The 15,701-nt window shown below is 35.9% G+C and overlaps 1 protein-coding gene across 2 annotated transcripts in view; it reads right to left on the reverse strand.

Annotated features, from left to right (window-relative positions):
- COL5A2 (collagen type V alpha 2 chain) overlaps positions 1-15,701 on the reverse strand; it is a 367,799-nt gene that overhangs the window by 25,085 nt on the left and 327,013 nt on the right. For both annotated transcript variants that reach the window (XM_067026444.1, XM_059055227.2), the window contains 12 exons: positions 14,784-14,837; positions 14,443-14,550; positions 13,331-13,384; positions 12,646-12,744; positions 11,387-11,440; positions 10,564-10,662; positions 10,404-10,457; positions 10,255-10,308; positions 9,243-9,296; positions 8,470-8,523; positions 6,842-6,886; positions 6,426-6,524 (listed from right to left, as the gene is read on the reverse strand). In XM_067026444.1, the coding sequence (XP_066882545.1) occupies positions 6,426-6,524; positions 6,842-6,886; positions 8,470-8,523; positions 9,243-9,296; positions 10,255-10,308; positions 10,404-10,457; positions 10,564-10,662; positions 11,387-11,440; positions 12,646-12,744; positions 13,331-13,384; positions 14,443-14,550; positions 14,784-14,837 (828 nt within the window). The remainder of the gene's footprint in view (positions 1-6,425; positions 6,525-6,841; positions 6,887-8,469; positions 8,524-9,242; positions 9,297-10,254; positions 10,309-10,403; positions 10,458-10,563; positions 10,663-11,386; positions 11,441-12,645; positions 12,745-13,330; positions 13,385-14,442; positions 14,551-14,783; positions 14,838-15,701) is intronic.

The following is a 15,701-nucleotide window of genomic DNA, read 5'->3' on the forward strand; positions in this document are numbered from 1 at the left end:
ACTGCCCTGGAGCCCGAGGGGAGGGCGGCCTCACTGAGGCTGCAGGCTCTGGAGGGGCCCCGGCGGCTGAAGCCAAGACAGTCGTGGGGCCAGCAGGCCGGCTGTGTGGAGGACAGGCTTTTGGTGCTCCAGCCAGGCGTCAGGGCTGTGTCTCTGAGGTGGGAGAGCCAACTTCAGGAGACTGGTCCACAAGAGACCTCCCAGCTCCACATAATATCAAATGGCAAAAATCTCCCAGAGATCTCCATCTCAGCACCAAGACACAGCTTCACTCAATGACCTGCAAGCTACAGTGCAGGACACCCTATGCCACACAACTAGCAAGACGGGAACACAACCCCACCCATTAGCAGAGAGACTGCCTAAAATCATAATAAGGCCACAGACACCCCAAAACACACCACCAGACGGGGACCTGCCCACCAGAAAGACAAGATCCAGCCTCATCCACCAGAACACAGGCACTAGTCCCCCCCACCAGGAAACCTATACAACCCACTGAACCAACCTTAGCCACTGGGGACAGACACCAAAAACAACGGGAACTATGAACCTGCAGCCGGCTAAAAGGAGACCCCAAACACAGTAAGATAAGCAAAATGAGAAGACAGAAAAACACACAGCAGATGAAGGAGCAAGGTAAAAACCCACCAGACCTAACAAATGAAGAGGAAATAGGCAGTCTACCTGGAAAAGAATTCAGAATAATGATGGTAAAGATGATCCAAAATCTTGGAAATAGAATGGAGAAAATGCAAGAAACATTTAACAAGGACCTAGAAGAACTAAAGAGGAAACAAGCAACGATGAACAGCACAATAAATGAAATTTAAAATACTCTACAAGGCATCAGTAGCAGAATAACTGAGGCAGAAGAACGGATAAGTGAGCTGGAAGATAAAATGGTGGAAATAACTACTGCAGAGCAGAATAAAGAAAAAAGAATGAAAAGAACTGAGGACAGTCTCAGAGACCTCTGGGACAACATTAAATGCACCAACATTCGAATAATAGGAGTCCCAGAAGAAGAAGAGAAAAAGAAAGGGACTGAGAAAATATTTGAAGAGATTATAGTTGAAAACTTCCCTAATATGGGAAAGGAAATAGTTAATCAAGTCCAGGAAGCAGAGTCCCATACAGGATAAATCCAAGGAGAAACATGCCAAGACACATATTAATCAAACTATCAAAAACTAAATACAAAGAAAACATATTAAAAGCAGCAAGGGAAAAACAACAAATAACACACAAGGGAATCCCCATAAGGTTAACAGCTGATCTTTCAGCAGAAACTCTGCAAGCCAGAAGGGAGTGGTAGGACATATATAAGTGATGAAGGAGAAAAACCTACAACCAAGATTACTCTACCCAGCAAAGATCTCATTCAGGTTTGATGGAGAAATTAAAAACTTTACAGACAAGCAAAAGCTGAGAGAGTTCAGCACCACCAAACCAGCTTTACAACAAATGCTAAAGGAACTTCTCTAGGCAAGAAACACAAGAGAAGGGAAAGACCTACAATAACAAAAACAAAACAATTAAGAAAATGGGAATAGGAACATACATATCGATGATTACCTTAAACGTAAATGGGATTAAATGCTCCCACCAAAAGATACAGACTGGCTGAATGGACACAAAAACAAGACCCGTATATATGCTGTCTATGAGAGACCCACTTCAGACCTAGGGACACATACAGACTGAAAGTGAGGGGATGGAAAAAGATATTCCAGGAAAATGGAAATCAGAAGAAAGCTGGAGTACCAATTCTCATTATCAGACAAAATCAACTTTAAAATAAAGACTATTACAAGAGACAAAGAAGGACACTACATAACGATCAAGGGATCGATTCAAGAAATAACAATTGTAAATATTTATGCACCCAACATAGGAACACCTCAATACATAAGGCAAATACTAACAGCCATAAAAGGGGAAATCGACAGTAACACAATCATAGTAGGGGACTTTAACACCCCACTTTCACCAATGGACAGATCATCCAAAATGAAAATAAATAAGGAAACACAAGCTTTAAATGATACATTAAACAAGATGGACTTAATTGATATTTATAGGACTTTCCATCCAAAAACAACAGAATACACATTTTTCTCAAGTGCTCATGGAACATTCTCCAGGATAGATCATATCTTGGGTCACAAATATAGCCTTGGTCAATTTAAGAAAATTGAAATCGTATCAAGTATCTTTTCCAACCATAACACTATGAGACTAGATATCAATTACAGGAAAAGATCTGTAAAAAAAACATACACATGGAGGCTAAACAATACACTACTTAATAACGAAGTGATCACTGAAGAAATCAAAGAGGAAATCAAAAAATACCTAGAAACAAATGACAATGGAGACACAACAACCCAAAACCTATGGAATGCAGCAAAAGCAGTTCTAAGAGGGAAGTTTATAGCAATACAATCCTACCTCAAGAAACAGGAAACACCTCGAATAAACAACCTAACCTTGCACCTAAAGCAATTAGAGAAAGAAGAACAAAAAAACCCCAAAGTTAGCAGAAGGAAAGAAATCATAAAGATCAGATCAGAAATAAATGAAAAAGAAATGAAGGAAATGATAGCAAAGATCAATAAAACTAAAAGCTGGTTCTTTGAGACGATAAACAAAATTGATAAACCATTAGCCAGATTCATCAAGAAAAAAAGGGAGAAGACTCAAATTGATAGAATTAGAAATGAAAAAGGAGATGTAACAACGGACACTGCAGAAATACAAAAGATTATTAGAGATTTACTACAAGCAACTGTATGCCAATAAAATGGACAACCTGGAAGAAATGGACACATTCTTAGAAATGCACAACCTGCCGAGACTGTACCAGGAAGAAATAGAAAATATGAACAGACCAATTACAAGCACTGAAATTGAAACTGTGATTTAAAATCTTCCAAAAAACAAAAGCCCAGGACCAGATGGCTTCACAGGCTAATTCTATCAAACATTTAGAGAAGAGCTAACACCTATCCTTCTCAAACTCTTCCAAAAGATAGCAGAGGGAGGAACATTCCCAAACACATTCTGTGAGGCCACCATCACTCTGATACCAAAACCAGACAAAGATGTCACAAAGAAAGAAAACTACAGGCCAATATCACTGATGAACATAGATGCAAAAATCCTCAACAAAATACTAGCAAGCAGAATCTAACAGCACATTAAAAGGATCATACACCATGATCAAGTGGGGTTTATTCCAGGAATGCAAGGATTCTTCAATATATGCAATTCAATCAACGTGATACACGATATCAACAAACTGAAAGAGAAAAACCATACGATCATCTCAATAGATGCAGAGAAAGCTTTTGACAAAATTCAACACCCATTTATGATTAAAAAAAAAACCCTGCAGAAAGTAGATATAGAGGGAACTTTACTCAACATAATAAAGGCCATATATGACAAAACCAACAGCCAACATAGTCCTCAATGGTGAAAAACTGAAACCATTTCCACTAAGATCAGGAACAAGAAAAGATTGCCCACTCCACCACTCTTATTCAACATAGTTTTGGAAGTTCTAGCCACAGCAATCAGAGAAGAAAAAGAAATAAAAGGAATCCAATTCGGAAAAGAAGAAGTAAAACTGTCACTGTTTGTAGATGACATGATACTATACACACAGAATCCTAAAGATGTTACCAGAAAACTACTAGAGCTAATCAATGAATTTGGTAAAGTAGAAGGATACAAAATTAATGAACAGAAATCTCTGGCATTCTTATACACTAATGAGGAAAAATCTGAAAGTGAAATTAAGAAAACACTCCCATTTACCACTGCAACAAAAAGAATAAAATATCTAGGAATAAACCTACCTAAGGAGACAAAAGACCTGTATGCAGAAAATTATAAGACACCGATGAAAGAAATTAAAGATGAGACAAATAGATGGAGAGATATACCATGTTCTTGGATTGGAAGAATCAACATTGTGAAAACGACTCTACTACCCAAAGCAATCTACAGATTCAATGCAATCCCTATCACACTACCACTGGCAGTTTCCACAGAACTAGAACAAAAGATTTCACAATTTGTATGGAAACACAAAAGACCCCGAATAGCCAAAGCAATCTTGAGAATGAAAAATGGGGCTGGAGGAATCAGGCTCCTTGACTTCAGACTATACTACAAAGCTACAGTAATCAAGACAGTATGGTACTGGCACAAAAAAAGAAATATAGATCAATGGAACAGGATAGAAAGCCCAGAGATAAACCCACACACATATGGTTACCTTATCATTGATAAAGGAAGCAAGAATATACAGTGGAGAAAAGACAGCCTCTTCAATAAGTGGTGCTGGGAAAACTGGACAGGTACATGTAAAAGTATGAAATTAGAACACTCCCTAACACCATACATAAAAATAAACTCAAAATGTATTAAAGACATAAATGTAAGGCCGGAACGGGCCTTATGTTTTCTTAGAGGAAAACATAGGCAGAACACTCTATGACATAAATTACAGCAAAATCCTTTCTGACCTACCTCCTAGAGAAATGGAAATAAAAAATAAACAAATGGGACCTAATGAAACTTAAAAGCTTTTGCACAGCGAAGGAAACCATTAACAAGACCAAAAGACAACCCTCAGAATGGGAGAAAATATTTGCAAATGAAGCAACTGACAAAGGATTAATCTCCAAAATTTACAAGCAGCTCATGCAGCTCAATAACAAAAAAAACAAACAACCCAATCCAAAAATGGGCAGAAGACCTAAAGAGACATTTCTCCAAAGAAGATGTACAGATTGCCAACAAACACATGAAAGAATGCTCAACATCATTAATCACTGGAGAAATGCAAATCAAAACTACAATGAGATGTCATCTCACACCGGTCAGAATGGCCATCATCAAAAAATCTAGAAACAATAAATGCTGGAGAGGGTTTGGAGAAACGGGAACACTCTTGCACTGCTGGTGGGAATGTAAATTGATACAGCCACTATGGAGAACAGTATGGAGGTTCCTTAAAAAACTACAAATAGAACTACCATACAACTCAGCAATCCCACTACTGGGCATATACCCTGAGAAAACCATAATTCAAAAAGAGTCATGTACCAAAATGTTCATTGCAGCTCTATTTACAATAGCCAGTACGTGGAAGCAACCTAAGTGTCCATCAACAGATGAATGGATAAAGAAGATGTGGCACATATATACAATGGAATATTACTCAGCCATAAAAAGAAATGAAACTGAGTCATTTGTAATGAGGTGGATAGACCTGGAGTCTGTCATACAGAGTGAAGTAAGTCAGAAGGAGAAAAACAAATACCGTTTGCTTACACATATATATGGAATCTAAGAAAAAAAAAAGGTTATTTATAGCCTATGGGTAAGATGGGAATAAAGATACAGACCTACTAGAGCATGGACTTGAGGATATGGGGAGGGGGAGGGGTAGGCTGTGACGAGGTGAGAGAGTGACATGGACATATATACACTACTAAGCGTAAAGTGGATAGCTAGTGGGAAGCAGCCGTGTAACACAGGGAGATCAGCTAGGTGCTTTGTGACCACCTAGAGGGGTGGGATAGGGAGGGTGGGAGGGAGGGAGACACAGGAAGGAAGAGATATGGGAACATGTGTATATGTATAACTGATTCACTTTTTTATAAAGCAGAAACTAACACACCATTGTAAAGCAATTATACTCCAATAAAGATGTTAAAAAAAAAAAAAAAAGAACCCATGATATGAAGCTGGCTTTCAGGCTCATTCAGTAATTAAATTAAAGCAAATCTTCTGCAATCACTCTGGCTCTTGAAGGTGATAAGGGATCTAATATTATATGATCATGAAAAATTCTACTTCAGTTGTTTGCACTGAAGTTGGCCACACAGTCTTCTACCAATTTTAAAACAGAATCCAAAAGGAAATGGTACTGATTTTTTCCTTATAATGTATTGTACTTTCGGATTTCAAAAATGACATACTTTCATATATTAAGTAAGCAGAACTGTAGAAACTGAGACAAGGCAAATGGAGCATATGATTAGGAAGACATCCTAATAAATTACGCAATTTTTGATTTCTTGCCTCTGCTTATTAATAGAAGTCATTAATAAAAGTTATATAAATAAATATTAGAAACAGGTTGGCATATGAGAATGTATCACTACTTTATGTAATGATCAAAAATCCCATCGAAGAAGAGATTCTTTTTTAGCTGACTCTTTAGTGCCAAAGAAAAGCCAAGCAGGTGCTCATTAAATATTTGTTGAAGAAATTATATAATCAAATATTTTGTAAAAACAAGAGAAATAAATAAAATAAATAATAATAAATCCTAGCACCATTATGTGTTTATTGAGCAGTAATTTTAGACCATTTTAAACTACTGAGCTCGCTACCATACTTACTTTTGGACCATCAGGACCATGTCCTCCAGCCATTCCCTTCTCACCAGGAAGTCCAGTTATTCCTGGTTCTCCTCTTTCCCCTGGATTTCCTCGTTCTCCCTGCACAACATAGGAATGTCAAACAGTTTCAGTGCTTGATCTGAAAATGGGTTAAAAGTGTTCCTGCAAATGTGAAAAATGACTTCTACTGGGGAAAAATTTAGAAATGAGCAACTATTAAGGCTCAGTTTTCTAATTTAATAAGAAATGAACTTGAAGTAAGCATATACTAGTTTCACAGCATAAAATATTTCTCATAAGATTGATTTTCACTAAGTAAAAAACTGTAACAATTAAAGCCCAGTTTAAGATAAAAGATGCTTTTTCAAACTGAAGCCAATGGACACAAAGTTAATCATGAAGAAGAAAATACTTACTCTAGGTCCTAATGGGCCAACTGCTCCAGGATCTCCAGGAACTCCCTATAAAATACATTTTTTTAAATGAAAAACTTTCAACTGAACTTTAGGTATTTATTAGAAATCTTTCCAGATCATATACCTAATTTCTTCTAACATACTACTAGAAGTCTGACTAAACCCATAATATTGAAGAAAGAAAAATGTGTACAATTTTATAAACAATGGGATATCATATACATTGGATGGAAATACTTTGCCAGAAAAATTTATATTATACCTGAATGATTGATTTTTGGCAATGAGTTCATTCAAAATATTATCTCACAAAGATATTACTTTTAGCAACAATAAAATACAAGCAAAAGGCCTTTTATTTCCTAATGGAATGTGAAAAACTTAACAGAGGAAAGTGAAATTAAAAGCAATGAAGTACTATTCTTTTAAATAGAACCAATTAATTCAATTTAATAAATATTTCTTGAACATATAATATAGACAACACACTCTACTAGGAATTGTGGGTTCAAACTAATGCAGTCATGACTACATTAAAAGTTTGCTCTTAACTAAAGGAAAATTTGTCATTTAAAACTTCTCTGTTTGATAAAGACAGTAACTATATCAAGTAGGCCTCCAGTCTTGTCCCTTGAAATGTATTGTCGTCATTGTGGCATGATCTTCCTAAAACCCAATTCTAACAGTATCTCTCTCTACTTAAAAGCCCTTCATTAGCTTCCCATTACTCTAATAATAAGAACAAACTAGACTCAAATTAAGACTTTCCAGAATCAGGACCCTGTCATTCTCCACCCTCTTCTTCACCCTCCTCAAATTGTATTTCACATTTCTGACCTACTGAACTTTTTTCAGTGCCTAAATTTGATCAGCAAGCCTTTGCACTTGCTGTTTCCATTTCCTGGAGTATTTTCTTACCTTCCCTCCTCCCTGCTTACCATCATTCTTCCTTCAGATCTCATAAAAGATACTATTTTGTCCAGGAAACTTTTTCTAACCCCCAATGTCTGAATTAGGTGCATCTTCTAGGTTTATATGCACACAGTGACTCTCTTACTATAGCATTTAGAATATGTTACTGTTGTAACGGACTTTCTATACCCTCTGTCTCCTAGTAAAATAAAATACAAGGCAAGGTCCATGTCCATCTTGTTCAATTGGTTCAGGCCAAGGCTTAGTAGAGCTTAGCACAGAGCACTCAGCAAATATTTTTGAACAGTTAAATGAATGAATAAATCACTCAGAGAAAAATAAATTACATAAACCTATGTGCTGGTAAAATGACAGAAATAAAATGGTAAGTTTCTGTTCATAACTGTTTATGAAGCCTCCAGTAAAATGTACAGTAAGACATATTTAGTGATTAAGAACACAGTATAAGCACATGACCTGGGTTCAAATCATATCAGCTGTGTGACTTTGGGAAAATTACTTAACATCCGTGTGCCTTATTTTCCTCATCTGTAAAATGGGCATAATAATAATAATAGTACCTAGTACATATGAGTTGTTTTGAGGATTAAAGGAGATAATTAATTTAAAGCAAAGCAGAACAGAGCCTGACACATAGTAAGTGATATTATGTTAGCAATTTTTAGTATTGCTATCCTTATTATTTAAACACTTACCTGATCACCTGGCTTTCCACCTTCCCCAGGAGGCCCTGGAGGACCAGGAAGCCCCTAAAGCAAAAGTAAGAATATAAAATTGTGACTCTGTGGAAATTTAATAGGCCACCAGTGTTAACAGTTCACAATTCATGGAGCTCCCTGACTATATTTTCAAGCAAAATACATTATTTAAACACAAGTTAAGCAAAGCAAAATGAGAAACCTATGTCCTCTAACATAACACAGCAGCTAGTCAGTTCGTAGGTTTAGATTTTCATTCGCACACCACTTAGCAAAAAAGAGGTAAGAATATAACAGTAGGCTCTTTATATTTATGGAGCTTTTAATGGCTCTGAGAACAATACTTTAGGCTGCCAGAATAAATATTGGAAGTCCTGACAGTTTTTTCCCCAAATTATGATTATCTATGCTATTAATCTACCATCATATTTAATTAAATAAATCATGAAAATTTGTTCAACAAAAAATTTTAGACAGTGTGTCAATAAAATTAGATAAGCCTTAATATAGTTAAATAAATCTTATTGAGATATTAAGAACATTTTATGATTTATAATTTGTTAATAGGTTTGGGGTTTGATTAGTTGTTCAGGGGAAATCTGTTCCTTCTCTTTGAGCAAAAATGTTTGATGTTGTCGTCTATCTTATTTACTAAAAGAGAAATGACTTCTTTGAAAATTGTAGAATTTCACATCATTCAACCATATCTTTTTATAAAAAAAGCATTTTGGTTAGGGGAAGAAGAAATGGAAGACTGAGTCAGTGCATACCTGAAAGCCAGTGGGGCCTGGAGGGCCCTGTTCTCCTCTCTCCCCAGCTAGACCCTAAGTCACGAAGGAAAGAAAATCATGAACATCAAGAGCCAGATCCTTATGCCTGCTTCCTACTTGTGTGAACCACCAGAAGTATTTATATTTCTCTGTATTTCTTCCAATCACAAGTTTTTCACTTTAGCCAGATATTAAACTAGTCCTAAATGTCACCTAATAGTACTGTTTGAAGTTCCTCATGGTGAGAAAATATCTTCTAAAGCCAGTGAAGAAACTGATAACATGTGTTCATTTTTTTATCCAAACATAAATGTCTGGAGCCAACTGTAAAATTTTGGGGGAAATTGACTATTGACATGGGAAAATCCATTATTTTTATATGTCTAATCTAAAAGGGTAATTAATGTTTCCATTGTAGTTTGTTTCTCAGTGTTATAAAAATTATTAGTCAAACCTTCAAAACTAGAATAACTAAAGAAAGCAAAGCTAACATTTAAAAAAAGATATTTAAATTGCCGCATTCCAAAACAAATAAACATGCCATAATATTTCTGATAAACACAATTTTAAAATCCTAGGATGAAAATATACCTCAAAGGATAAATATTATTCCTTTTAGTCTATCTAAAAAATGCTTAAATAAATTTCTATAAGACACAATATTAGAAAAAAACCTGGTATAATCGAGTATTTATATATTTTAAATAAAATACAGTATAAAATATTTGTCAGACACTACTTTCCTCACATAATTTTCATCTATGATAACACAGAGATGATGAGGTAGCTTTTACCATCAGCATTTCGTAGAAGTTTAAGATGAAAAGACCAATAATTCTACTTAAAAAGGCAGAAGATGCCAGCACAGTAATCAAAAGAAAAGATATAACTGAAATTCTTCCATCTTGCACTTTTTTATTTACTTCCCCCTGAAACCTCTCCATGAATAAAGTCTCAGACAAACATCATTGAAGAATGCAATGTGAATATATTCTCACTAAAACTTACATACCGGGGGGCCCACAGGACCGGAAGGACCAACTTCACCATCTTTTCCAGGAGCTCCCTAGCATTGCAGAGAGACAATTTATGAGGTGAGACCATGAGAATTTGGGTAATTTCATATATATTTTTTTTCTTTAGCAGAAAATGTGTAGTTACCCTCTGCCCAGGAACACCAGCATTTCCTGCTTCTCCAGGTTTTCCAGGGTCACCCTAAAGAATCAATGCAAACTAATTTAAATTTCAATCAGTTTGCTATAAACATGTCAGCTCCAAGTGAGGATTGTGATGAGATGGCAACATTATACACTGTACTCACACTGCTACCTTTGGGGCCTGGAAGACCCATACTCCCAGGCTGCCCTCTGATTCCTATGGAGCCTGGAGGACCTGGCCGGCCATCCTCTCCTGGAGCACCCTACAAAATTGACAGGAGCAAGGAAAGTTTCACATAAGTTCTCTCTGAATGTTACATCACCCAAATTGTCGCTTGCCTTTCCTTACTATAAAAGTTATATAAGTTTTAAATTAAGCTACATTTTTATTTTAGTGAATCAGGACAGTTGAGTGTTTAAAAAAAACTGCTGAGGTATTTGAATGTTTAGAACAGAGACTTTATTCTTATTCTATACACAAGCCTCATCTTTATGTCTCTTTACATTCTCATATTAATAGGGGAAATCTTCCTTCTTTCATTTACTCTTGTTTGTGGTAATGAAAACTCAGGACTTCCATTTCACATTTACTGTATAAGGGAAGGGCCCAGAATATATGAACTGTCAAATTTGTACTTACTTATCTCTTAAATGTATAAAATTGGAAGGATATCAAGAAATGAGAATGTTGCTAGCAAATTCCACTAATATTAATAAATACATCATAGCAACTTTTTCACTTATGTCAGAGAAGCAATTACAATCTCAAGCATTTATTTCAATACAATGTTATCAATTTTTGGTCATTTTGAAAATACTCAGATCCTTAATATTTGCTTGCAGGAGAGGAAGGTACATTTTAAACATGTAAACATGATCAGCATCCACCTGATCAAAAATGTTAACCTTAAATAAACATCTTACCATTTAAGTTGCATGTCTATTGAGAAAGATTAATGGTGGCGGACTTTTGTTTATATTACTTACCAAAGGTCCAAGTTTTCCTTCAGGACCTTGAACACCAGGATTTCCTGTCAGACCCTAAAAATTAAAAGCAATTGTCAGTTAGTTGCTGACCTGTAATTGGAATAAAGATTCTAAAGAGTAAAAATAGCACTGCATTACAAAGATCCAGTTCTGCTTTCAACGCCCACTCTCAGTAGCCTTAGGCTCCTCTAGACAAACTCACAGGACCATCATGGACCTCACCCAACCTGGCTTCAGAAGGATACAGGGCAGACAACACAACATGCAACAAGGCATCACATGTGGGACTCTCCACTGGGAGGAGTCCTCACAGCACAGCCTTCAGGGCCAGACTCTAAGCCTCCCACAATGGGAGGCCCGATGTGAGAGAATCAGTCTACGTGGTGGGTGCAGGAGCCACCCTGGTTTGAAATCTCACATAACCAATATTTGTAACAGCACCTTGGACATACTACACTGGTCCCAGCAAGGTGAATGCCCAGGTACAAGTCCCTGCAAACTCAGGAAATCCAAAGCTATGCCCCCTACCAGTTTTTTAAATTCATTCATAGTACTCCAAGTCCAAATGCAGTCTATAATCAGGGATCACTTTTACTAAAAGTAATTGAATGGTCATTCAGCTGGCATTCTACCTTTCTCATGTGTCTAGGGAAGAATATCAAAGATATTCATCGAAGATGAACCCAATTCCTGTTTCTCACATACAAGGAGAAAGGGTTGTGGGAGACTTTTACTCATATATCTAACACTGGGTTCAGGATAAAGAACTTATGTTGAGCCAAATGTATCTTTCCATGAAGCTTTTTGTATAATCCTTTTCTCTTTAAGGGGTATTGTTGACAACTGAATATAGGGTAATTCCATAGTTCAAATGAATTTTCAAGTGACATTTTGTTAAAATGAAATTTGTCAGGAATTCTCTGTGCTAAAAGTCACATAAGCTGTTCATCAGCAAGTAAAGAAAAATTATAACAATTGATAAACAGGATTTTTTTCATAACAAGTGGTAAAATTATTAATACATACCTCTTGGAATAAAAGAGACTAGAGGTTTTTTTATATATACATGATAAAAATAGCAAACAATTCATTATTTCAAAAATAATGAATCAGGTCAAACCCAAAGAAAAAAACAAAGAAATGTTCCAAGTCGTGAAAGCAAGCTGTTAAGAAAAAAGACAACCTTTAAAAAAACCTTTAATGAATTCTCAGGAGCATATCTCCTGGGTTGATGTAGAAAAAAACTGCTATGTTCTTACCCGAGCACCTGGAAGCCCAGGTTCCCCTGGACGTCCTGGATCCCCCTGACCTCCTTTAGGTCCTGAAGAACCTACAGGACCCCTCTCTCCTTGAGCCCCCTGTTCCAAAGCAAAGCAGAACATGTCAGAAAAAAGGGAGTGCAGGGAAACAAAAGCAAGCATATATAAAATCCTTGTTTTACAAATCAAACCACTAGTATAACATAAAAGAGTTTGTCAAAGTAGTTACAAAGACTTCTTTGTAAACCATGTCACTTCTCATTTTGTTCTCATTTGGATTCCTTGTAGAATAGAGGTTTTTCATCATTAACTAATGAAAGTTGTGTTTAGCGCCTCACTCCAATAACTTAGATTTAGAAACCCCCAAATTTTGAAAGAGTCTAAATTTCTAGATAAAGGAAAAAATATATATCGGCTAAAGGAAAGATTTATGGCCTATACTTCTCAAGAATGTCCCTGGAGAGTTTCAAAACAAACTCCAATACACCTCCAACCATCGTCCTTCTCCCCTAGGCCTCTATAATGAAGAAACTGTGCAAGAAGGATTGGCGTTAGGAGTAACATCTGTGCCCAACTCTCTTCTAGATCTGGACCCATGTGGGCCAAGGCTAGATCACCATGCTGGACAGTCGCATCTTTTGCAACACTACCCACAGGAGTGTCAACCTTGATAGGATAACCTTACCTTTGGTCCAGGTAAACCATCAGAGCCTGGAAAACCACGATTGCCAGGAGCACCCTACAAATGACCAAAATGTGATTCTTAATTGTGGATGTTTTTGTAATATATAACGAGTGGGTAATTTTTATTCTTAGTACTATAAGGTTTTAGGAGCTATGATCAACCCAACGCAGCAATAGATATGTATAAGAAAAAATAACCTGACTATACAGAAAGACATTTTAAATTTTGAAAAATATATGTTAAGTACTGAGCCAAAATTATCCAGATCAAAAAATATTTTACCACTTCATTGTAAAATTAAACATAGAGAAAAACTGATACGTAGATATAGATACAAAGAGGCAAAGAAATGGTACCATCTACCGCAATCAAAATGTCAGTGATTGCAGGCATTATTATTGTCTTTGATGTGAAGCCCTTTGCATTTTCTGAGGTTCCATACAAAAGTAAGGTGATATTGTTATTCTCCCTTTCAGACCTGTTTCATTATAGTCCAGTCACAGCAACCTTTTCTCGTCTTTAAAATCACTAAGCCCTTTCTGGCCTCCTGACTTTGCATTTTTTGTTTCCTCTGCTGAAAAATGCTTTTTCTCTCAAGTTTTCTTGCTGGCTCATCCTAATCTTCAGATCTTAGCTAGATGCCATCTTCTCAAGAATCTTATTTCCTAACCACCTAACCTAATGACACACTACTGTCATAAGTTACTCTCTACCACATCACCCTGCTATTCCCTAAGCATATATGGCACTTATCAAAATATGTAATTATATTTTTATTTACCTGTTAGCTTGTTTATTGCTTACCTCCCCACTAAACTATTGTTTACTAGCCCCCACATGAAGGCTGGAACCATAGCATTCTTGTTCACTGATGTTTCCCAAGCACCATATACCAAATTGGCATAGAGCAGTTGTTCAGTCAATATTAGATGAATGAATGAATGAACAAGGATTAGACAGTTGGTTCCCTGAATTCCCAGATAGCCATACTGAACTGTGCAATGCACCTGCTAGCATTTCTCTTAATTGCTCTAGTTTTCCTCACTATCCCCAAAGTTATTCATGTAATTCCCCCACAACTATAAAAATGTATTCAATCATTCAAATTTTACCCTTTCTCCCATGGGGCCTGGAGGACCAACTGTTCCTGGATCACCTCGGGGACCTCGTTTGCCTTCTTCACCAGGTGGGCCTATTGGACCCTGAATACCATGTGGCCCCTATTGAAAACAGAAGGACAGATACCAGAAAGAGCCATTTGACAAGGGAGTTATAGTCAAAAGATTCATTTAAATAAGTCAGTCACAAATTTTAAACTATATTAAGCAAACTATTTCCATCCAAAAGTATTATAATTCTCACTGTTATTATTTGAAGCACTTGAGTATTTTGGGCTTACACTTCTGGATAATATTCATGTTCTTCTTATCATTTAAAAGAAATAAAACCTTACCGGTTCCCCTTTTGGGCCAGCTTCTCCTTTGAAACCTGGAACTCCTGGATCACCCTAAAATAAAAACATCGATAATTGCAAGAACCAAGATATTTAAACAGCCCAACTTGCTTTAATTATTACAGTGAACGGGTCTTGAAAATTTTCTGCAGCTGAGTCTGTACTGAATCAGCAGTATAATAATTTTTTTAAATTATGCAAATCTTGTAGAATGTGTGTGAAATTTTATAAAATCCAGTATAGTTAGGTAGCAATTTGTATATTTTACAGGGGTCTTCAAAAGATTTACTTTTAAAATCTTGTTTTTAATCATGCATAGTAGGATAATTAGAATTATTCAGTTATTATTCCAATTTGATAATAAAAATTAGAACTAACAATGACAACTTCAATAGATAAATCTATTTAGAGTCTATTTTAGGAAATAGATTTGTTCACCCAAAATCAAAATAATTTTATATTTATGTTCTATTTATTGAGACTTGACAACTTCAAATAGGGTATTTTATCTTTAGCGTATTCAAGAGTTTTGGGTATGTGTGTCTTTATAATACCAACTGTACTATAATTTGGAACCAGATTGCTAAATTGAGAACATGATAAAATCAAATGTAAAATACCAACAACACGCATGTTTTTATAAATTTGTCACTAGCATTTAAAAAGGATTTATTAGCATAATCAATTTACTTAGGTCGGGATCTAAAATATTTGGAAACAAAGTTTTGTTATATAGCAAGCTAAAAGATATATAAGCACAACTTCTGAATGTGTTTATTTCTTAAGAACTAACCGTAATATTTTTACCAATAGATAAATATATGAATATAGAACATACAAATTTATACAAAATGTGGAAACTCATTCAATATAAACAACATGTTGGAGGCACTCTTCAAGAATAAATCTCAAGAAATA

This window comes from Kogia breviceps, chromosome 2 (assembly GCF_026419965.1).
Source record: "Kogia breviceps isolate mKogBre1 chromosome 2, mKogBre1 haplotype 1, whole genome shotgun sequence".
In the NCBI taxonomy this organism is placed as follows: domain Eukaryota; kingdom Metazoa; phylum Chordata; class Mammalia; order Artiodactyla; family Physeteridae; genus Kogia; species Kogia breviceps.